A 25775-nucleotide genomic window follows, 5' to 3' on the forward strand; every position below is an offset into this window, starting at 1 on the left:
TTCACATGTAAAGCACCATGAAATAAATGTCACTAAAGTAATAATAATAATGCGGTCCGGACTCATGGCTACTGAGACTGGACTATGTGGAAGACAGGGTGGTGGTGGTGGAAAACTGACTGGAAGCATTTTCTGCTATCCAACCAACAACCTTTTCACACTGCTCTGGCTTCAATTTTTCTTTCTTAATAAATTTGCAGAAATTTCTACATTTCTGTTTTTTTCAGTCAAGATGGGGTGCAGAGTGTACTTTAATGAGAAAAAAATGAACGTTTTAGAATTTACCAAATGGCTGCAATGAAACAAAGAGTGAAAAATTTAAAGGGGTCTGAATACTTTCCGTACCATCTGTAAATTTCAGTAGGCTAACATTTCGGATTTTAAAAACATTTTTCAAGCTGTTGTAATTAAGTATTCTAATTTACTGAGATAATGACTTTTGTGTTTTCATTGGCTGTAAGCCATAATCATCAAAATTAACAGAAATAAACACTTGAAATAGATCACTCTGTTTGTAATTATAATTATATAATATATGAGTTTCACTTTTTTTATTGAAGAACTAAAATAATTTAACTTTTTGATGATATTCTAATTTAGTGAGATGCTCTTGTAGTACTATTATTAAATAAATTGGAGGTGCTATTTTTTTACATGTAAAAGTTTTTGCTCCATTATTTGCAGTTAGAGATCAGAGATGTGGTAGGTCAGAAAGGATTATGAATGTGAACAATGCATTCAGTGCCAGGAATTAATGACTGCCTCCCTGAATTTTGAACAATTATTTGATATGAGGTTGAATAATAATAAGTAGCTGCATGTAAATCGTCTCTAGTGACTGTCGAGTCACACTATGAGCACTCTGAAACTATACGGTAAAATACATTTGCACATTGCAAATGACATTCTATGCTCTTCCTAGAAAAAGAAATGGTTAGCTTATATTATATGTCCACTGAGCTCCATGTTCTTCTTTATATGTAGTTCTCTACATGTTGAGTAACTGTAAATCTTGAACAAACACATGTTACATTGATTTTGAAGATAATCATTGGAAGACATGCTGTTTGCAACTAAAACTTGGATTTCTGTTCTGATTGCAAATTAGCTCCAAGAAATTTTGATGGTGCTAACCTGAGTGGAATCAGTCGCAATAATGGGCATGCTATAGATTTTTCAAATCTATGTCATGGCTGTTATTCTGTTAAGATTTTTCCTAGAACAAATAAGTAAGGCGTGAAATTTCCCATTTGTGTTCCGTGTTAGCGGCATACGTCCAGATTCTATTGTACAATTTGTGCCTGAACCAAATTCACAATGTGAGCATATGGCTTTGAGATCTGAAGGCTGCATAATTGTGAATATAGCCCTGGAATGTAATACAAAATTTAACTCAGCATCAGTGCAAGTAATGTAATACATAGATATGAGAAAAATATATTCTAGTGGAATTGAATTTTACTCGAATATAACAAAATTCCACAAATGCAGATTTTTTTGTAATTAGCATTATGTTTTCTAAACTGTAAATGGCCATCAAAAGGTTAAAAAATAAAAAATAAATACTTATACACACCTTATCTCTCACCTTTCTGACCCCTCCGCTCCTCACCATTACCCTTCCGGTCCTTACTGCATCTTCTTATCACCACGGCGAGTGCTGAATCCTTGGGATTTTTCAAGTTAGGCCAGAACTTGCAGCTCTAATGAAACAAAGGATGGTTCTACACATATGCGTGCTAAGTTATGGCAACATCATTCGCACTTGTGCCGAACTGTCCCAGGCCCCATGAGAGCCAGAAGTTCAAAAATAGTATGAGGAGACCCAGGGATTCAGCCCTTGCGGCAGTGAGAAAAAGATGCAATGAGAACTAGATGGGTGACAGTAAGGTCACGAGGGGCCAGAGAGGTGATCGGTAAGGTAAGTATGAGATTTATTTTTTTTTTTTTACATCTTGCATTAAATCTGCTAATCGAATCCCAGAAAAATCTGCATAGACAGGGAAATTTTAATTTTGTCTGATTTACTCATTTCTAGTGATTTATTAACAAAGTTACTCAAATTGTTATCAACAGTTGTTTAATTTGATATATAGCCTAATCTGTAAAATGGTGTTCTAAGATGAAGTTATAATTGTAATGTTATGTTACTTGACTAGCTTATAAGCACTTCATTATTGTTTCCTTATGGAATCTACAGTATTTAATAGCTTATTTGAGGCACCTGTAACCAGCCTTCCTATTCTAATTGCATACAGAGAATCATATGCTGCCAATATCATTTTTATGCGATAATTACTAAAAACTCTTTAGATTTTAAAGACATTCATTTAATGGAAATTAATTTCCTGATAAAATACTGTTTGAGCAAGATGTGAAGGGGAAGTGATGCAGAAAATTGAAATATGAGCATACAGAATGAAGGTTAAATATTTGATTGTCTCATGTTTATTACACATTTACATTATTACTAAATGGATATTCCAAGATTTGGTTTAAAGAAATACATCCATCAGAATTTTATTAAATGTATTTTCCTGACCCCCAATGAATATTATTTTAGGGAATAAAATGTACATTAAATTATATTTTTGCCATTTGAAGTTTGAGTTTAACTAAATGTAATTTATCCATATAAAACATCTGATACTTAGGAATCTTGTTCCTCCAGGGTGGTGGACACCAGATCTCAACCATATCATTATGGGAGGGACTTTTGGCCTTCCATAACCTTTATGAAAATGTACATTCTAAGTTCAAATCATATAATGAAATCACTAAGTAGACACTAGTACCCTCTGTGCCACAATTACCTTTAGGCATATATCAATCTAAATTCTTCAGTATAAAAAGTAATATGCTTATAATAGATGACCCTGAAAGGTTATGTCTGATATAAGGTCATTTACAATATGTTAGATGAAATGAAATCCTAGTATGTCTAGCTTTTGAAGGCATCTGTCTGTGGACATTAAGGGAGTGTTTCCGAGTGCCTAAGTTGAATAGGGTCATTTCATAGTCAGCGGGGCTTGCCTAGAGGATCCTTTGTGTTTATTGATGTTGGCTGCAGGGATTTGATATTTTGTATGGTAATAGTTCCTTTGAAGGCTTACATCTTACAGACTCATGAGGAGCCAGGGGTCAGCATGTAAATTCTGGTCCTTAAGGAAGCAAATAATTAGCATGAAGTCAAGAACCCTTAAACATCCTGAGAGGAAAATAGAGGGAGCAATTATAAGATACCCTAGCTATTCAGCCCTGCTATCATAATGATACAGTATATGCCCTTTAGTTCTGCTTAATGCCAATAAAGAGATTAATAATAGGAAACAGATTTGAGTTAGGATATTACTTGGTCAATACAGTAAAACACATTATACAGACTACAGTAAAGGATTTATTAATGTTTGGAACCTCTCTTTTATTTCTTCAGCACATGTAAAGTAAAAACTGAAGCAACTTGGCAAATAGTCTTTGTTTAGCTTTAAACAAGTTGTTCACTACTGGGACAACCCCTTTTCAATCTGAATGCTTGCCTCCGTGAAAGTAAAAACACCTATATTCACCTCCCATGCCAGCGCCGTTCCAGTGATGTCGGCACTCGCATTTCTGGGACTCACGTGCGGCTGTTATGACACGTTAGCCCTGCGCCCAATCACCGCTGGACATATATGTAATCAAGAGGGGGTGAGCGACCATCAGCAGCTCTCACTTTCTCTTGATACATCCGAAGACGGAGACAGTGATGCCAGCAGTGATCGGGCACAGGGCTGAACCATTCAGATCAAAAAGTGGTTGTCCTAGTAGTAGATAACTCCTTTATTAAGCAAAATACCATCACTTTTTGTATGAAGTCTCTGTGCATTTCAAATAAATCACATTTAATTTAATTTGAACTATTTGATTATTTTTTGTATCACTAGCCAAAAGAATGTTATCATTATTATACAGTATATTATATATAATAATTATCTCTTAATAACACGCAATAAGAGCACTATATTAAAAAAAAATAACTCTGTCACCCCATAAAGATATGGGGTGCAAGAGATGTTAGTAATAGTGGCTCCACTGGTTACAAAATTTTGAAGTCTGGTGATTGAAAAGGTCCTCATGGCACAAATGAGAAGTTTAATTCTACCAATTCTATTAAAGACTACTGATAGTCGGGGGCCTTATTAGAAATGTGGCATTGTACAGTCTTTAGGCAGAGGCCTGTGGTAAATTGCCAGTTTGTAGTATTAATTCAATGCTTCTGTATCCCCACAGAACAATTTTTTGCCTTTTTAAAATAATGAATACAAATGAGCAATATTAGTATAAAAGATGTTCACTACCTTCAAGTCAATAAAATAATTTTAAGAAATTCAGATGATTATTGAGTAAGTTTAAGGGCAATGTCATTCATCCAGTCAAGTAATAATTTCCAATCTTTATTTAATATAGCATTTTGTTATCAGTTCATAGTCTGCTATAGGAGTAAATAATAATAATAATAATTTGTATTTATATAGCACCAACATAAACAATCTTAGAATCAGTGGGATCCATTGAAGCGTTCCAGAGTTATTACCTCATAAAGTGAGAGTGGACAGATTTAAAAAATAAGGCCTGATCATTAACCTACAAAGTGTTTCAGTCTAGTCCTTAAGAGGTTAATAAAGTTCTTTAACATCAAGAATACCCTATTGACCACAAATTCTTTCCTCTGGGAATCCCAAAATGCTTTTTTAAGTGGGGAGTTAATTGTTCTGGGTTCCCAACTTAAGAAAAAATATATATTTACAAATCAACTTCCTTAAAGGGGTTTCCCACAAATGAAAGATCATTTTAATCAGTAGATCTTGCAATAATAATAATTTCCACAATTGGATGTGTTTAAATAAAATGTTCCTGTGCTGAGATAATCTTATAAATTTGCCCCTGCTGTGTACTGTGTAATGGCTGTGTCTGACCGCGCAGAAACACAGTCTGATCATACCACATCGCCTGGGTAGGGGAGGTCTCAAAAGAGTATACAGACAGGACAGCATGGGATCACAGCTGATTCTTTATTCGAAGTAAAACATTGTTTAAAAACAGGCAGTGTAGTATCTGTATAATCTTTTGCTCCTCCCCCCTTCCCAGGAGATGTGATATGATCAGAGCATGTTCCTGCACGGTCAGACACGGCCATTACACAGGGGCACATATATAAGATTATCCTAGCACAGGAATATTGTTTTTTAAACACATCCAATTGTGGAAGTTATTATTATTCAAGATCTATTGATAAAAATTAACTTTCGTTCATGGGAAAACCCCTTTAAGGCAAATATTACAATCTTGCCAAAGGAGGGAAAAGACCTGGAAAGATGTGGGAGCTACAAACCAGTCGACCTCCTTGAATCAAATTAAAATGGTGGGCCAAACTCATTGCACACAGATTAAAACCTTTCCTTCTCAAAGTCAAGTCAATTTTTCCCCATAAAGCCATGGAGGGGAAGGCAAACACAATATCAGTGGAATTATGTATATTACTTTTTACGCCAAATGAAAAAGAACACCACTAGTCCTTCTTGGTACAGATGCTGAGAAGACTTTTGACAGGGTAAGTTGGAGTTACATGAAAGCCTTATTAAGCAAATGTAATTTCCCCGAAGTCCTGATATCACCTATTTTTTCTCTTTATAAATTCCTCTCAGCTGAAATTTTAGTTATCGTACCTGGTATGAGTCTTTCGACAAATGAAACAGGGCCAGACAGGGGTGTCCCCTTTCCCCCACCCTTTCTATCATAATTATGGAGACCCGTTTCCTTAAAATCACGCAGACAAATAACATCCAAGGCCTCCACATAGGAAACTTTATTCATAACAATCCTTCTGTGTGCATATCCTTTCATCTCTGAAACTTTTAAAAACTTTAGCCCTACCTGAAATGTCAAGATAAATTATTAAAAACTGGAGATTTGGACATCTCTGCCCCTGAAGAAGAAAATTAAAAATTACATAGAAGCTCCCATTTTAAGTAGCCAAATGCTGTTATCAAATATTTAGGAATAATGATCCCTGCTGACCCTGAGATGCTATATAATGTTAACTACCTTATATTTTATGAATAGGTGGTAACCACGGAATTGTCCTTGCAAAATCATGGTTGTTCAGAAGTATCCTTTTACAATGATTGGACAGCTGAAGGACTAGCACACAGCACAATGTTTTACCGAAGAGAACATCTTAAAACATAGATTTCACCATTCATATCTCAATATCTTAGTTTGAGCGATTGGGGATGGAAAGTTTTAGAATAAAGTGAACATACAAGGTTGTACAGTGCTGGCCAAAAGTATTGGCACCCCTGCAATTCTGTCAGATAATACTCAGTTTCTTCCTGAAAATGATTGCAATCACAAATTCTTTGGTATTATTCTCTTCATTTAATTTGTCTTCAATGAAAAAAACACAAAAAGAATTGCCCTAAAGCCAAATTGGATATAATTTGACACCAAACCTAAAAATGGGGGTGGACAAAAGTATTGGCACCCTTTGAAAAATCATGTGATGCTTCTCTAATTCGTGTAATTAACAGCACCTGTAACTTACCTGTGGCACCTAACAGGTGTTGGCAATAACTAAATCACACTTGCAGCCAGTTAACATGGATTAAAGTTGACTCAACCTCTGCCCTGTGTCCTTGTGTGTACCACATTGAACATGGAGAAAAGAAAGAAGACCAAAGAACTGTCTGAGGACTTGAGAAACCAAATTGTGAGGAAGCATGAGCAATCTCAAGGCTACAAGTCCATCTCCAAAGACCTGAATGTTCCTGTGTCTTTCGTGCGCAGTGTCATCAAGAAGTTTAAAGCCCATGTCACTGTGGCTAACCTCCCTAGATGTGGACGGTAAAGAAAAATTGACGAGAGATTTCAACGCAAGATTGTGCGGATGGTGGATAAAGAACCTCGACTAACATCCAAACAAGTTCAAGCTGTCCTGCAGTCCGAGGGTACAACAATGTCAACCTGTACTATCCGTTCGCGTCTGAATGAAAAGGGACTGTATGGTAGGATACCCAGGAAGACCCCACTTCTTACCCCGAGACATAAAAAAGCCAGGCTGGAGTTTGCCAAAACTTACCTGAGAAAGCCTAAAACGTTTTGGAAGAATGTTCTCTGGTCAGATGAGACAAAAGTAGAGCTTTTTGGGAAAAAGCATCAACATAGAGTGTACAGGAATAAAAAAGAGGCATTCAAAAAAAAGAACACGGTCCCTACAGTCAAACATGGCGGAGGTTCCGTAATGTTTTGGGGTTGCTTTGCTGCCTCTGGCCCTGGACTGCTTGACCGTGTGCATGGCATTATGAAGTCTGAAGACTACCAACAATTTTTGCATCATAATGTAGGGCCCAGTGTGAGAAAACTGGGTCTCCCTCAGAGTTCATGGGTCTTCCAGCAGGACAATGACCCAAAACACACTTCCAAAAGCACTATAAAATGGTTTTAGAGAAAGCACTGGAGACTTCTAAGGTGGCCAGCAATGAGTCCAGACCTAAATCCCATAGAACACCTGTGGAGAGATCTCAAAATGGCAGTTTGGAGAAGGCACCTTTCAAATATCAGGGACCTGGAGCAGTTTGCCAAAGAAGAATGGTCTACAATTCCAGCAGAGCATTGTAAGAAACTCATTGACGGTTACTGGAAGCGGTTGTTCGCAGTTATTTTGGCTAAAGGTTGTGCAACCAAGTATTAGACTGAGGGTGCCAATACTTTTGTCCGGCCCTTTTTTGGAGTTGTGTGTGAAATGATCAATGATTTGATTTTTGCTTCATTCTCTTTTGTGTTTTTTCTTTGCAAACAAATTAAATGAAGAGAATAATACCAAAGAATTTGTGATTGCAATCATTTTCAGGAAGAAACTGAGTATTATCTGACAGAATTGCAGGGGTGCCAATACTTTTGGCCAGCACTGTATATGCTCTGAATTATCCAGAAGACATTGCTTGGAGTTAGTCTTGCTGAAAACAGCAAGAAGCTTCCTCCTGTGTCTGGGGCTGAAGGCAGAACTCTAGAAAAGAGTTTTCAAGGGAAGGAGTACTCACTGATACTACGCTAGGATTCAGGAGTATAGTGAAGTTTTCATTTTTGTCTGGTAGCTCATTTTGTGTGTTGCAGGGATAGTGCTATAAAATTCATGAATGCTGTTTGTAGCTATACCTGAGATAAGCTATTAGTTGCATTTTATGTATTTTTTAGTAGAACTTAAACAACTTTCTATTTTACATTGTGTGGGTTTTTTTTTATAGTTAAACTTGGTTACAAATCAGCCAATAAATAAACTGTTTATTAAACATATTATATGCCTTAGATGTGTTATATGTATTTGAATTTTCAGTGCAAGGATATTTTATGTTATATGAATTCTATAAGTCATAGCTACATTTGGATGATGAGTCATACACATTGAACTGACAATATTTGACAATTTTATACTTAACCAAATGATAACACGGAAGAAGAATTGAATGACTGAAACCTCTCATCAGAATCAGTCACCCTCCTGTATTTTAGTTAAGGTTGAGGATAATATATAGTTAGTGATCAGACATTAGTTTTTTTGAGTTTTGTCACTTTTCGGGTAGTGCATGTACTCTGACTATTTTCCAGGTTAAACTTATTACCTCATTAGCCACTGAAGATTTCAATCCTCACAAGTGTAACTATAGGGGTTAAGTTGCAGAGGCCAAACAGCCAATCTGAATAAATGAATATCACTGCTTCTTATACCTGTATTGAAATCAATGTTTATTTCCTTTGTACTTTGATGACACTGTGAGCACCAGCTTTTTGCTACGTTATTTTGGTACTACTAGGGCCATTACCTGTGACATTCCTATGCCTACATGTGTTCTGTGACATTCTGCCTCTTCTGCGGCATTGTATTATCATGTGCAGCAAAATGGCAACAGTCAGTAGTCACTAATCTGACCAACTGCAATGGCTGAACAATCCAGATTCCCACTTGGATGAAAGTACAGAAGAATAAAAGCATTTAAGGAAGGCCTATGTGTAGGCTAATACAGTGTAGCAATATACAGTTAGGTCCAGAAATATTTGGACAGTGACCGAATATTTGTGATTTGGGCTCTTCACGCCACTACGTTTTATTTAAAATGAAACAATGGAGATGCAATCCAAGTGTAGACTTTCAGGTTTAATTAAAAGAGCTGAATAAAAATATTCTGTGAAGCATTGAGGAATTGCAACAATTTTTGTACACAGCCTCCTCATTTCAGGGGCTCAAAAGTATTTGGACAAATTAACTTTACCATAAATAAAATGTTCATTTTTAATACTTTGTAGAGAATCATTTGCAAGCAATGACTGCTTATGGTCTGGAAGCCATGGATGTCACCAAGCGCTGGTTTTCCTCCTTTGTGATGCTTTGCCAGGCCTTTACTGCAGCTGACTTTAGTTGTTGCTTGTTTGTGGGTCTTTCTGCCTTAAGTTTTGTTTTAAGCATGGGAAATGGATGTTTGATGGGGATGAGATCTGGTGACTCACTCGGCCATTGCAGAATATCCCACTTCTATGCCATAAAAAACTTCTGGGTTGCTTTTGCAGTACATTTTGGGTCATTGTCCATCTGTGAAACACTGTCCAATCAACCTTCCTGCATTTGGTTGAATCTAAGCAGAAAGAATAGCTCTGTATAATTCAGAATTAACCTGCTGCTTCTGTCTTCATTCACATCATCAATAAACACTAGTGACGCAGTGCAATTGGAAACCATGCATGACCATGCCATCACATTGCCTCCACCATGTTTTACAGAGTATGTGGTGTGTTTTGGATCATGAGACGTTCCAAGCCTTCTCCATATTTTCTTCTTCCCATCATTCTGGTACAGGTTGATCTTAGATCATCAGTCCAAAGAATGCTTTTCTAGAGCTTAGCTGGCTTCTTTATTTTTTTTTGGTAAAGACTAATATAGCCATTCTATTTTTAAGACTGATTAATGGTTTGCACCTTGTTTGGAACCCTTTGTAATAGCTCTCATAATGTCTTCTCTGTATGGTAGACTTAGATACTGAAACACCTACTGGAGAGTGTTCTTCATTTGGGTGGAGGTTGTAAAGGAGTTTTTCTTCACCATGGAAAGTATTCTGCAATCATCCATCACTGTCATAGTCTGTGGATGTCCAAGCCTTTTTGAGTTCCAATGCTCTCCAGTGTGCTTTTTTTTGCAGAATGTACCGAACTGTTGAGTTGGCATCTCTTAACATTTTTGTTATGTCTCTGATGGATGTCTTCTTTTTTTCAGCCTAATGATGGTTTGAAAGCTCTTTTGACCACATGTTGTGGGTTCACAGCAAAAATTTCCAAATGTAAATGCAACACCTGGAATAATCTACAAACCATTTACCTTTATAGCTGATGATGGATTAAGAAGGAAATAGCCCATGCAGCCCATTGAAGGAAACCTGTCATCAGGATTTTGCTAATTAAACTACAAGCATTGTCAGGTTGACACTGTCACACTGATTAAATTGATACCTGGCTGAAATGACAGGTGACTGAACCTTTAGTGACCTGCCTCCTATTTTAAATACTGCGCCTGCATATTTAATATTGTGATCTTAAAAAAATTGACTCCAGCAAAATGGCGCCGGCAGCAGTTTGAGAATATCGCTTACTGATAGATTCTACTGGGAGAGCCGGTGCCATTTTGTTGGAGGTAAAAAAAGGTTGCTACAGCAAAATGGCACTGGCGGCGCATGCACAGTAGCATCTATCAGCAATCAGTGCAAGCACCACCTACTGGCTGGTGCCATTTTGCTGGAGCGAAATTATTTTTTTTAAGACTTCAATATTAAATGCGCAGGCGCAGTATTTAAAATAGGAGGCAGGTCCTGAAGGTTCAGAGACCTGTCATTTAAGCCCAGAATGAAGACGATGAAGCCAGAGCTCCAAGAAAAGACCAGCCCACAGGCTCGCCCCCGGAGCATGAGTATCTCAACAACTCCAAACTGCAATCACAGATTAAACCAGAACCACAAGACGGATTAATTAAACCCAGGTATCATTTTAATCAGTGTAACAGTGCCAACCTGACAATGCCTATAGTTTACTTTGCAAAATCCTGATGACAAGTTTCCCTTAAAGAGCTTTTGTGATAATTGTCCAATTAATTTTGGTCCCTATGAAAAGAGGCAACTAAATATTAAAGAGCGTAATTGCTAGACCCTTAAATGTACAGTTAGGTCCAGAAATACTTGGACAGTGACACATGATTTGATATTTTAGCTTTGTACCACAACATATTTAAGATACGGTTATATAATCAACATTTGCTTAAGGATATATGTATATAATATTAAAATAATATATATAAATTCATCACTTAATTTAGAAGATGCTGGCAAAAATTTTTTGCTTCCTAGATTTTAACAATATAAATAAACTCCTCCTCAGCATTTTAATTACCAATCCAGGAAGGAAAAGTTGTGCAATTATGCAAATAACATGATCCATAGACATGTTATTGAATTTCAAATGATGAAAAAAATGGAAAAATTTTCAAAATATCTTGATGTATTCAGTATCGGATATGAGGACCATGCACCCAAATACACGCACTTACTTACCTTGGCATGCTTATCAGTGAACATATCAATAGTTGTCTTGGGAATTTCCTGTCTCCCAGGAGCCATTTTCAACATGATAACTCCAGGCTGCATGTTTCTTGAGCTACTGTGAACAGCTTTCATGGCGTAAATGTTCTACTGTGGCCTGCAGAATCTCCTGACTTGTCTTCCATAGAGCACATCAGTGACGTCATTGGTTGGCAATTGCAAAGAGAGCTGTCAGCAGAGGATCTTGATAATTTACTTGCCAAAGTGTATTCAGTGTGGCAGAATATTCCTCAGACAGCCATTGATAACTTCATTGATACCATTCTAAGGCGTGTAAGTGCGTATATTTCTGCTCATGGTGATTATTCTCTACCGTGAATGGAGATGTTTTAAAAATTCTGATCCATATTTACATATTTTTTTCATAATTTACGTATTATTATCATGTCTATCGAACCTGTGATTTCAAGAATTTCATGACTTCTCCTGTAAAGGACATATTGATACTCATGCTAGAGCAACTCCATTTTGTCTGCTCTGCTTGCTTTAAAATCATGTTATTATCACTCCTTGCATAACATACATTCTTTCCTTCTTTTCTTCTGTTCACATGCATCTTTCCCACAAACTTTTTCTCACAAGAACATTTTGTATTTTGCCAGACACTCCGCTCCTGTTATGTAACTAGTTTAGGCCAGGATTGGCCTTGTAAAATTTCCATAGTGCTTCGAACTAACAATGATAATATGACCATATATGTGTTTCCGTAATAATTGTACTAACATTGGTTCAAGCCTATAGTACGGCAGTAGATGATTGGACATTAATAAACTCAAAACAATATAAAATGCTAAGCAAAATAAACGGGATCAGAGATTCTTTGAATCCTCCCAATACAGAGCACGCATTGCCCCCATTTGGTTTTCTGTGGATTGCGCAATCAACATAATAATTTGACACTCACTTGGTCAACCGTGAAGGGTTATTGCCCTCCCTTAACACTCCTTATTGGTGTTGCAATTTCAATGATGAGGAGTTTATTTTACCAAAAGCAAACAAGACTAGACAAAAATAAATAGTTAAAGATCACGCATAGAAGATAACTCTTAGGTTACGTTTTGGCACTAGGATAAAAATCCATATGATTGTCATGATAAGCAATAGACATGTGTACATACAATTAATACCTGAAGAAGATATAAATGTATTCCTACAGTAGTATCGAGGAATAATCAATGATATAAAGATGTAATACAAGTGTAAATAATGATTCATAAATAATGCAGTATCAAAAGAATGCAATAAAAGTAAAGTGCCATGTGCTTAGTCGACCGGGTAAACTGCTTCCCAGTGATATTTTGACAGGAAGCATAAGAAGTTACCTCATCCCAGGGATTTGAATAGCTATTTGTAGTAACGAGGTTTCCTACTGAATTTTCTCAGTGTGAAACTTTTATAAGCTAACTATAGAGTTGTCTATCTAAATGAGAGCTTTTAGCAGCTATTTCAGGAATATTCGCTTTTTAGTCAAAGCTGTATTTACGATACTTGTATAAAAGTCAGCAGGTAGCATAGTGAATATGGTATGTTTATTTTATATCCACTTTCGAGATCACTTATTATTAGAAGAAAATATCCTTAGTGCTCAATACCCAGCAGGTGTCCACTAAGCACTTTGTTTTTGTGTTCTCTGTACTAAATTCCAAATTCTTTTGACAAAGATAGTATTATTTCTAATTGTGAAAATTGCATATATTTCATGCCATTGTATGATTTATGAGCAGATTTGTCAGCATCACAGCTATCTTTTTCTTGACTCATGTTTACTGAGTGCTTATAGTACAAAATAAACTAGAAATAGTATATCTTATCAATAGATCATTGGAAAAGTAAGGGAAAATCAGCTGGTAGAATAAGAATTCATGTGACCATATACTGTAAAGTTCATGAACTGAAAGAAAAAAAATTCTAAAAGATGCTAAAACTACAGTGGATTTAAAACGGATCTGTCACCTCGTTAAAAATGTCCAACTTTTGTTCTTATTTCTTTCTCACTGCTCCTCTGAGTATTCCATTGTAATTTTTTTTATGTCCAGTCTTTATCAAGAGGGTGCAGTTCACAGGATAAGGAGGAAGATCAACCTGAAGACAAGCCCCCCAGAGAATCCTGTGAGCCACACCCCCTCATCAACACTATAAAAATTATCACTAAATAAAAAGGCCCATATCTCTAAAACTGTATGGTGGATTTAAAAAAAAAAAGAAAAAAAATAGAAATACTCAGGGGAGCAGCTGGAATAAAAGAAGAGAAAAAAATGTCTACTTTTGATCTGGTGACAGATTCTCTTTAACTTCACAGAAATATGTTAGGACATGCCTACAGGAATTGTCTTGTCAATCAAAATCATCCTCTCATGGGTGAGATAGCAGCCTGAGCTGATGCACCCATACAGTCATTTTGACATGTAGGCAATTTGGGGTGTGATTGTGTGTAGAGGGCTCTGGAGTTGAGCTCTCCATACATAACAGACACTGGCCATATTACTTATCCAGCATCTGTCTGTAACAACCATAACCAGAGATTAGCTCCGGCCTCTTAAACGCTGCTGTCAGTCTCTGACAGAGGCACTTTACTGGAAAGTGCGCAGCTGCGTACACTTACCGCCGTTCATCGGCGTCCTGTGACACAATTGCAAATTGAGAGGAATAGAAGAAAGAAGTATGCGAGAACGAAAGGGATCTCCATATGGAAAAATAATTTTACTAAACAAATATACAAACATGCAGAAAGGATTACGACACTTTGAAAATCAAAATGCAACAACCCTCCTCTGAAAAAAATGTAACACTTTGCAGGGCGCCCTTCAAGATAAAATAATATAATCTCTCAAAGGACCTATAATATGATATAAGTCTGTAAACCACCAATGGACAGTAAATGTTGTCTAATAAAAATGTCTCAGTATAACAAATCATATACTGAGTATAGTAGAAAATCACATGTCAAAGATAATAACAGGTGTTGCGAAAAATAATATGATGGTAAGCACTATAATAGGGAGACAAACCTAATAGACATGTAATACGTTGTCAGCACAGTTGACCATCAGATAATGTATATGGAAAGGACCTGTAAGTAGCCGCAGAGGAGAAAGGAGAAAGCCCCATTAAGTCTGTGGCTTCATCAAACTAAGTCTATTGAAGTTTTACTGTAGCTATTTCCCTTGTTTTGCACTAAATTTATACATCAGGGCTAAAGCTGCGTTCAGACTAAACAATCTGCAGAATTAAATAACTGCCAATCAGTCCCATATTTGCCCAGCAGTTGTCATCTCATAGCCTGTTTAGACAAGCAGACCACATCACCCATACACATAGAATTATTAGTGATAAATCATTCTATGCACATAGTCTATGATTAACCTTTGTAGCATATCATCAAACAGGATATTTGCTAATAAATCTTTTGAGCAAACTTAAGGAAGCACTCCTACCACCAAGTTTTTATCCTTTTAATATATTGCACTCATCATATTATATAGCACTGTGTACTTACAATTGCTCATTTTACCCTTCTACTCAGTTAATTATTTTCTTTTCCATAAGGTCTATGACCTCAGGTGATTATAAACTGACTAGCTGAATCCTTCTAAGCTCTATATAGAAACAGGAAGTGTCTTTTCCTTCCATGAGTCAGTATTAGAACTACAATTTTATTTTGCTGACAAAAGGAAACAAGAAAGAGAAATAAAAGCAAGAGGGTGGGAGCAGCTGGGTCAGGAGTTGAAGAAGGGGTGGAGCTGGGCTGCCACAGACTTTGCAGTAATGTAGAATTGTAGTTCTAATGATGACTCATGCAGGGAAAAGAAACTTCCTGTTTCTACATAAAGCTTAGAAGGATTCAGCTAGTCTGTTTTTAATCACGTGATGTCATAGACCTAATGGAAAACAGAAGAATTAGATGGGTGGAAGGGGAAAATGAGCAATTGTACTTACACAGTGCTATATAATATGATGATTTTAATATATCAAGAAAAATTTGATGGGAGGGCTTCTTTAAAGCCCATTTCACCTATTTTAGTCATTTACCGTGTGATTTGCAGCCTGCATGATTATCAGGAAACAAAAATTCTTACACCCAAATACAGAGAATATTACGTTTAATATTCTTTACAACATTGACATCCATGCTAAATTTTTATCTTTTTTTTCTGAATGTCTGCCTAGATTAAAATAAGCGTTGTAATTATTAACACTCCAATTTATGAGAAATCACTAATGGCATATTATATTTGAGCTAAGCTCTAATTACTATGGGCTACATGTTCCATTACTGTACTTGTTAAGATTTATTATTTGAGCAGGAAGTTAGATTTTTGCTATTTATCATCACGATTTATGGGTCAAAATGATTAGGCAATGCTGCATATGCTCCAAGTAAAAGCAAACTGAGCCAAAATAACATCTGTCGTGGTAATATGTTCCTTAGATAAGGGGAGATAAAGAGATGCAAGTATTTTATTGTCTGGAGGAAAGCAAGATCTCAGAGCTGAATGACACCATTGAATCAAACTCGTAGTTTATTAGATCAGAAGAAATGCAGATCTGGAGAATAAGAAATGCTGGAGACTACATCAATGTTATCCGTTCTTGCAGTCAGTTAAGATACCTCTACAGCATTAAATAAAATTCTTAGGATTAGCGACCATAATCAAATGTTTATGGTTAGAGAGAAATTAAACAGATAAGGGTGTGCACGAGGGTATTGTCTTCAGTACTGGTAGAAGAAGAAAAGAAGTTATCTGAAGTTTAACAGCTGACTGAAGACAAGTCAATGAGAAGCAGCGGTGTGCCGCTCACTTCGAGAGCTATTGATGTAGCTTAATAAAGGAAGCTCTGCTTAGATATGAATCATAATAACGTGGAGCGCTCTGAGGATTGCTTACGATCTGTCTGTCAAGGTGATCCAATGGATCATGTAGAAACTGAGGCATGTACTTGCCTTAATGCTAGGCTTTCATACTGATGCTAGGATTTCATATTACTTTATAGTCGCAAAACAGTAAAATTACATGTGTCCCTATATAATTACTGTAGATAACCAACAAATGTGAAGCTGCTATGCTCATGGAGGCTTTTTATACAAAAACTTCTCTTATCCTTATAAAATAAGCATTTAGCAACTTGCAAGTGAATTAATCTATTTTGCAAATGTTACACAAAATAGGCAGAATTCTCATCCAATGACGTTAAACAAAAGCTTCAAACTCTTGTTCCTCCTTGCTTATAGTGGATGCAATTATTGGGCTTCATTAGTTTGCAAAGTTGCACACCATAGATACACAGAAGAAGCTGTCATATAGGCTGACCACTGTAGTTCATCATAAAGCACCACCAGTAATTGTGAGATATGTCATTCATTAAGGAGGTATTCTAATGTTCTCAGTAGACATGAGTGAATCAATCAGTGGAGGATCGAGTTTGTGTCATGAAAATTTGATTAGCAAAAAAAATCTTGCCTGGAACCATTTCTCACACTGCTAAAGCATCAGATGGTGGGCTAATGTCTTTTTGAATGGCCACGTGGTCTTCCCCATAATGCCCTGCAAATATGACATCTTATAGATTATCATAACGAATACAGTGGTGGTCAGTACCCGGGACATGACAGATCAGGGGTTCCCAGTGGAGCACAGTTTGTAAAGTAAGTAATTTTCCATATCCAGGGTCATTGGGTTAGTCTTTTCTTCTGTAGAGTGTAAACTCTTAGGCTATGTGCCCACGATGCGGAAATGAAGCAGAAAATTTCTGCAGCATTTCTGCATCTCCCTGGCAGAAAAAACGCATGCAGATTGTGCAGGCAGTTTTCCTGCAGAATACATGCGGAATACATGCGGATTCACATGCGTATCCACTTGCATTAACGCATGTGTTTCCGCATGCGGACTGAAAAGCACTTTCCAGGTGATAGCATCACTTGGAAAGTGCTTGACAACTAGGTCACACTATATAAATCCATGCAAAAGGCATGGATTTATATAGTGTGACCATAAAAATAAAAAAATAAAGCTATACTTACCCCTGATCCCCCACCGCGTGTGCTGTCGCGCTCGTCCTGGCTTCTTCCGGGTTGCCGGCATCTCGCGAGACAGGCTGCGGTCACATGACCGCGACGTCATCTCAGGTCCTGGAAGGAGAAGCGCTGCAGGGGCCGCCGGACTGGTGAATATAAACTTTATTTATTATTTTATTCTTTTTTTCACAGGTACAATGGTACCCAGGTATGGATGAGAGTCTTCTCTCCTCCAGAACTGGGTACCATCCGCACATAGAGACGCATATAATCCGCTTGTACAAATGTACAGACACGGATTCTATGCGTCTCAATGCAAGTCAATGGCGGCGCTTCCGCTGCGCTTCCGCAAAATTAATGAACATGCTGCGGATTTATTTGCGCTGCAGAAACGCTGCGGAAAAATCCACAGCATGTGCATTGACATTGCGGAATGCCATTGGGGACCATGGGGTGCGGATTACCATGCGTTTTTGATGCGTTTCCGCTGCGGAAATTCCACAGCGGAAACGCATGAAAAACGCATCGTGAGCACGCAGCCTGATAGTCAGTGGGGTCCTCTCTCTCATGTAGAGTGTAAACTCTTATGGCTAGTGGGGTCCTCTATCTCATGTAGAGTGTAAACTCTTATCGCTAGTGGGGTCCTCTCTCTCTACTGTACATTCTAAGTTCTTATGATCAGCAGGCTTACAGGAGCACAGTTTGTAAAGTAAGTCATTTTCCATATCCAGGGTCCTTGGGTTAGTCTGTTTCTTCTGTAGAGTGTAAACTCTTATAGCCAGTGGGGTCCTCTCTCTCATGTAGAGTGTAAACTCTTATGGTTAAAGGGGTCCTCTCTCTCTACTGTAAATTTTAAGTTCTTATGATCAGCAGGCTTACAGGAGCACAGTTTGTAAAGTAAGTCATTTTCCATATCCAGGGTTATTGGGTCCTCTCTCTCATGTACAGTATAAGCTCATGTGGTCAGCAGGGTCCTCTCTCTGTCCTGTAGAATGTAAGCAATTATGGTCAGTGTGTTCCTCTCTCTCCGGTAAGGTGGAAGCAGGGTCCTCTCTTTCTGTCTTTTGCCTGTAAATCATAAGCTCTTATGGTCAGCAAGATTCTCTCTTTCCTCTCCCCCACATGTATTTTCAGTGCAATTACAAGCTTTCCAGTATTGAAATTTGCATGAATTTATTCGCAGCTAATCAAACTTTTGGGAACAATTTGGCAAAGTCAGCGAATTTGAACTTCAAAAGATTTATTCATCTCTACTTCTCGCTAATGACTTAGTAAGAGGATATGCCAAAATTGGATTTTTACAAAGTTCACGCTTTGACTCTCTCCTTTTCCTGGCTACTGTGAAGGAAGGGGTGGCTGTGCGTGTGCAGCTTTTTATTTTTACGTATTTTTGTTTTCAAATGTAAACCTATCCTTTAATGCCACTTTATCAACTCATGCATAAAACAATGAGCAAAACTAATGAATGCTTGCGAATGTAATGTATAATTATCTATAACAATAATTGCAGTAGCAACAGGTTCCATGTTACAGTGGTGTATTTTCTTGTTTAAGATTTTACAATTACTTATTATACAGACATATTTACTTGTGTGTTGCTATTTCTTCTTACAGGAGGTGAAGTCCCTTATACTACTTTAGCAACAAGAATGATGATGGGAGCATGGTGGTTGTTCGCCTTAATTGTCATTTCTTCTTACACGGCAAACCTAGCGGCCTTCCTGACAGTCTCTCGCATTGAGAGCTCCATTCAGTAAGTATTTTTAATTAGATATCTATGTAAGAATTAGATTGTAGCACATATCAGGATTTTGTAGTGTGGGGGGATTAAGAATAACTCTTGATTGGGCTGAGCTAATCCCTAGCCATTCATCTCTTGACATGTCCTAGGTCAATGTTACTGTTAGGTCAGAAAGAGAGGATAAGAGTTATATGCATTCTCACAAACACTTTGGAGAAGAATATGGTAATTTACTGATCCAAAACCAGGAAACCATGATATTAAATATCTTGTGATTTCAATCTAAATTAAGAATAACAGTAAACACAATCCCTAAAATTTCACTTTTATTAAAAATACATTAAAAAGTCTTTAATCACAAAAGATTAGGTAAAGGGCACCATGATTGCTCAGCGGTTTGCACTGGAGTCCTTGGTTCAAATCCCACCAAGGACAACAAATGCGAGGAGTTTTTATGTTTTCCCCATGTTTGCATGGGTTTCTATCTTGTATTCCGGTTTCCTCCCACACTCCAATGACACTCTGATAGGGAATTTAGATTGTGAACCCCAATCGGGACAGTGATGATGATGTCTGAAAAGTGCTGTGGAAATTAATAGTTCTATATAAGCAAGTAAAATAAATAAGTAATGAACATGTAACAATATCGTGCCACAGCCAACCATGCCTAACTACAATAGTAAAAAATTTGAGTAAAAAATAAATAAAGTACCTACTTACTCAATCAGATGTCTCCAAAGATTATAATCCATGGGTGGATTTGTAGATACATTCAAGAGAAATCTACAGATAGCAGCAATGGGACCAAAAGAACATAAAATATCTTACTCAATATACCCTAGCGGGACCCTAGATTCCAGACCATTATTATTCCGAGAAACAATTCCGTTGGTGATATAATTAACTTCATCAGTGACATAGAGTACCTTAGAGTAAAACATACATACAGTGCAGACCAAAAGTTTGGACACACCTTCTCATTTAAAGATTTTTCTGTATTTTCATGACTATTTGATAATACTACCTGGCTATTTTAAAAAAAAGTGTTTGCCCTTTAATATCATGACAAATTTATGACAAATTATATATTTATATACAATTAATATATATATTATACAGTACAGACCAAAAGTTTGGACACACCTCATTTAAAGATTTCTTTCTATTTTCATGACTCTGAAAACTGTACATTCACACTGAAGGCATCAAAACTATGAATTAACACATGTGGAATTATATACTTAACAAAAAAGTGTGAAACAACTGAAAATATATCTTATATTCTAGGTTCTTCAAAGTAGCCACCTTTTGCTTTGATGACTGCTTTGCACACTCTTGGCATTCTCTTGATGAGCTTCAGGAGGTAGTCACCGGAAATGGTTTTCACTTCACAGGTGTGCCCTGTCAGGTTTAATAAGTGGGATTTCTTGCCTTATAAATGGGGTTGGGACCATCAGTTGTGTTGTGCAGAAGTCTGGTGGATACACAGCTGATAGTCCTACTGAATAGACTGTTAGAATTTGTATTAAGGCAAGAAAAAAGCAGCTAAGTAAAGAAAAACGAGTGGCCATCATTACTTTAAGAAATGAAGGTCAGTCAGTCCGAAAAATTGGGAAAGTTTGAAAGTGTCCCCAAGTGCAGTTGCAAAAACCATCAAGCGCTACAAAGAAACTGGCTCACATGAGGACCGCCCCAGGAAAGGAAGACCAAGAGTCACCTCTGCTTCTGAGGATAAGTTTACCCAAGTCACCAACCTCAGAAATCGCAGGTTAACAGCAGCTCAGATTAGAGACCTGGTCAATGCCACACAGAGTTCTAGCAGCAGACATATCTCTACAACAACTGTTAAGAGGAGACTTTGTGCAGCAGGCCTTCATGGTAAAATAGCTGCTTGGAAACCGCTGCTAAGGACAGGCAACAAGCAGAAGAGACTTGTTTGGGCTAAAGAACACAAGGAATGGACATTAGGCCAGTGAAAATCTGTGCTTTGGTCTGATGAGTCCAAATTTGAGATCTTTGGTTCCAACCACTGTGTCTTTGTGTGACACAGAAAAGGTGAACGGATGGACTCTACATGCCTGGTTCCCACCGTGAAGCATGGAGGAGGAGGTGTGATGGTGTGGGGGTGCTTTGCTGGTGACACTGTTGGGGATTTATTCAAAATTGAAGGCATACTGAACCAGCATGGCTACCACAGCATCTTGCAGCGGCATGCTATTCCATCCCGTTTGCGTTTAGTGTAAGGGCTATTTGACCAAGAAGGAGAGTGATGGGGTGCTACGCCAGATGACCTGGCCTCCACAGTCACCAGACCTGAACCCAATCAAGATGGCTTGGGGTGTGCTGGACCGCAGAGTGAAAGCAAAAGGGCCAACAAGTGCTAAGCATCTCTGGGAACTCCATCAAGATTGTTGGAAGACCATTTCCGGTGACTACCACTTGAAGTTCATCAAGAGAATGCCAAGAGTGTGCAAAGCAGTCATCAAAGCAAAGAGGTGGCTACTTTGAAGAACCTAGAATATAAGACATATTTTCAGTTGTTTGAAAATTTTTTGTTAAGTATATAATTCCACATGTGTTACTTCATAGTTTTGATGCCTTCAGTGTGAATGTACAATTTTCAGAGTCATGAAAATACAAAAAAATCTTTAAATGAGAAGGTGTGTCCAAACTTTTGGTCTGTACTGTATAATATATATTAATTATATATTAATATATAATTTGTCATGATATTAAAGAGCAAACACTTTTTTTAAAATAGCCAGGAAGAGTATTATCAAACCCTGGCTTAAACACAAGTAGTTATAAAGTGACTTGCAACAGAATTATTATGTGTTTTAGACAGTTTCTACGAGTCATTTGAAAAGTGGTGTTACTTTACGTAAAAGTCTTGCAGTTTCACTTGAGATCCAATAATACAATATTGTACCCCAAAATTTTTGTGCAGATTTCAGCAAAAGTAAGCCAACTAAGAGGTGGTGAAAACTTAGACTAATGCCAGATTTATCAAGCAGCACGAACCACTGTGAATAACCTGATATATTTTAGGACTGTCAAGTCAAAGTTTACCAGGTAGGAAAAGGGAGATGGGTGTTCTGCACTGCTGGTGAGGGTCCAAACGAAGATTCAGTGAGACATAGAAAGTTGCAATCGGTTTAATGTCAACAAGTTTCGAAGTCATTCAACTTTTTCATCAGGAAAAACCACAACATTGAATGTTATGGTTTATCCTGATGAAGAAGTTGGATGACTTAGAAAAGCGTATCTAAATGAAGATTCATTGAGACAAGGAAAATTGCAATGCGGTTTAATTTCAACATGTTTCGAAGTCATGCCTACTTCTCCATCAGGACAAAACACAACATTGAATTTTGCAGACTCCAACTCAAAAATATCTCCCAGAGTCATACTTTTCTTCACCAAAAATCTGCAAAAACATTAGTTTATGCCCTCATCATCTCCCGCCTTGACTACTGCAACCTCCTGCTCTGTTGCCTCCCTTCTAACACTCTCACACCCCTCCAATCTATCCTAAACTCTGCTGCCTGACTAATCCACCTGTCCCCCTGCTATTCCCCGACTTTTCCTCTCTGACATTCCTTGCACTGGTTCCCCATTGCCCAAAGACTCCAGTTCAAAACCCTAACCATGGCACACAAAGCCATTCACAACCTGTCTCCTCCATACATCTGTGACCTAATCTCCCGGTACTTACCTGCACGCAACCTCCGATCCTCACAAGATCTCCTTCTCTACTCCCCTCTTATCTCCTCTTTCCACAACCACATACAAGTTTTCTCCTGTGCATCCCACCAAATCTGGATCTTTCTACCCCAACATATCAGACTCTCGCCTGCTGTGAAAACCTTCAAAAGTAACTTGAAAACCTACCTCTTCCGACAAGCCTACAACCTGCAGTAACCCTCGTTCCACCATACCACTGCACGACCTCCTCTACCCTCACCTACTGCATCCTCACCCATCCCTTGTAGACTGTTGAATCTTCGTTTGAATCCTCACCAGCAGCGCAGAACACCCATCTTCCCTTTTCTTGCCTGGTATTATATTGATTTCTTAACCCGAGGTGCTACAGCAGCTGGTACTTTCTGTGTTTGAAATGTTGCGTATCACACAAATGAACCAGTTGAGAATTACCTTTTTATTACTATGACTGGTCATCGGATAAAACCCTATTGCGCTATTCTGTTTCCTAGTCACTCATCTAAGTCTAAGTTTTCACTGTCTAAAAAATAGTTTTAATAATTTGTTTTCAATTTAAATATATTAAGAATGTGCTATAAATTATGATGGCATAACATTAGGATATGTCTTAATTGTCTACTGTGACTGTTGAGTGCTAGAGCGCAATGGCAATTTGAAAGTTTTTGTTTTTCTGCACTTGACTTTTTAAGGAGGTGATGTGGTCCCTAGGTCAACAGTCAACCATGCAGTAACTTTGCTGGGAATTTTCAAAAGGAGAATCAGATTGCTTCATGGTGCAGTGTCTAACTGATATTATAACATTTGTGATTGCTGTATTCCCTTAATTTGTAATTTCAATTTTTACCTTATTTGTACTGACCACCTTATAATAAGCCAGGCAGCAAAATCTTGTTCTCTGCTGCATTTTACTCTGCCTAAATCAAATCATATTTAAAAAGATGGTTTCTTCTAATGTAATATATGACAATGTTTTTTTCGGAAGATGTTTTATTCAGCTGAGGAAAAATTAGTTGGAAACCTCCTAAACTGAAAGAGCAAACGCATTTTTCATTACAGTTTGTAGTATAAATTGAGTGTAATTAGAGGGATTGGTATTCATGAGGGACCTAAGTTATAACCAGAAGGATTTAGTTGACAAACTGCTCCAAACAGAGAACAGCATTCTTGGATATAATTATATAGAGGCTCCTAACATTGAATAATTACAAAGTGAAGGCATTAATTAGCTGAAGGAGTGATTATATTTATTTTTCACTGATTAAATTGTATCCTCGGAGAACTTAAGTTGGCAAGATATGCTTGAAGAAAGAAAAGTCATTGTGTTGACAAAGCAACCAATGAAATTTGACAAGAAGTATTGCAGTTTAGAATATGTATCAGATTGGGTGCTGTAGTAGAGACGGATATTTATTTAACCTGTTCCAAATTAAATGCTCTCTAAGCGAGACTAGATCAGTTTCACTCATGTGTTAGCATGTGCATAACATGAGGCAAAATCTGTTGTCTACTTGAAAAGTTAGCTTGGATACAATGTCAGAGCTTTAAGGTGTTCTCTGGGAAAAGTACAAAAAAATAAATAACTGAAGGAAATGTCATGATAAATAAATTCCTAAATGCATTTAATTAGCTCAATTTTTTTGTCTAGAGAAATTATCACTACAGAATGAAAATGGTCGTCACCTTGTTACAGGAACCTGTTACAGAATTTTGTCCTAGAATGTTAGGACATATGCCTTTGAGCATGTGCAGAAGGAAGCTACTTTGCTGTGACCTGGAGATACTTACTGTATATTATTATTCAGAAAGACAGGGTGGATAGCAGTGTGAGCAGTCTCTTCTTACCTCAGTATCCCTGGTATGCGCATATAAAATTATATTGTATAGTCATGGTGGACAGCAGTGTGAGCAGCCTCCTCTTACCTCAGCACCTCTGGTATTTCCACTATTAGATCAGATAGACACAGTGGACAGCAGTGTGAGTAGCGCCTTCTTACCTCAGCACCCCGGGTATGTCCAGTATTAGATCATATAGACAGGGAGGACAGCAGTGTGAGCGACATCTTCTTACCTCAGCAGCACTGGTATCTCCAGTATTAAATCATATAGACAGGATGAACAGCAGTGTTACCAGCCTCTTATTACTTCTGCACCTCTGGTATTTCCAGTAGTATTCGTGAGCACAACTTCCTACATATAAAAGAGGGCAGCATTTCCGACTGCACTTGCTCACAGGAACCTGTCCTAACTTTCTAGGGCAGGTTTCTCTCAGTGAAACAAGGCTGAAGTCATGTCAATTCTACAGTGATTACTTCCAGAAACAAAACAATTGTGACTTGCAGATTAAATGTATTTAGTAATTTATACTGGCATTTCCTTGAGCTTTTTACTTTTTTCCAGAGAACCTCTTTAAAGACTAACCATTATTTTATTTTTTTCATAAATTAATACTTTACATGAAAATTAGAAACTTTGCTATGCATCTTAGTTAAGAATTATAAACAAAAATCCCAAAAACATGTTGCTTGTGGACACATAAACACGTAAAAAACAGGTGTGTGCCGCCGCAAAGAAACCACTCCAAAAGACATGGAAAAAGCAAAGCAAAAACTGAGTTTTTCAGGTTTAT

General features: G+C 37.5%; 1 protein-coding gene across 2 annotated transcripts in view; it reads left to right on the forward strand.

The window, feature by feature from the left end:
* The window catches only part of GRID2 (glutamate ionotropic receptor delta type subunit 2), a 1987749-nt gene that overhangs the window by 1664414 nt on the left and 297560 nt on the right, over nucleotides 1-25775 (forward strand). For both annotated transcript variants that reach the window (XM_073638161.1, XM_073638172.1), the window contains exon 12: nucleotides 19300-19438. In XM_073638161.1, coding sequence (XP_073494262.1) covers nucleotides 19300-19438 — 139 coding nt within the window. The remainder of the gene's footprint in view (nucleotides 1-19299; nucleotides 19439-25775) is intronic.

This window comes from Phyllobates terribilis, unplaced genomic scaffold (genome assembly GCF_046119375.1).
Source record: "Phyllobates terribilis strain yellow unplaced genomic scaffold, ASM4611937v1 Scaffold_1__5_contigs__length_1240528914, whole genome shotgun sequence".
Classification (NCBI taxonomy): Eukaryota; Metazoa; Chordata; class Amphibia; order Anura; family Dendrobatidae; genus Phyllobates; species Phyllobates terribilis.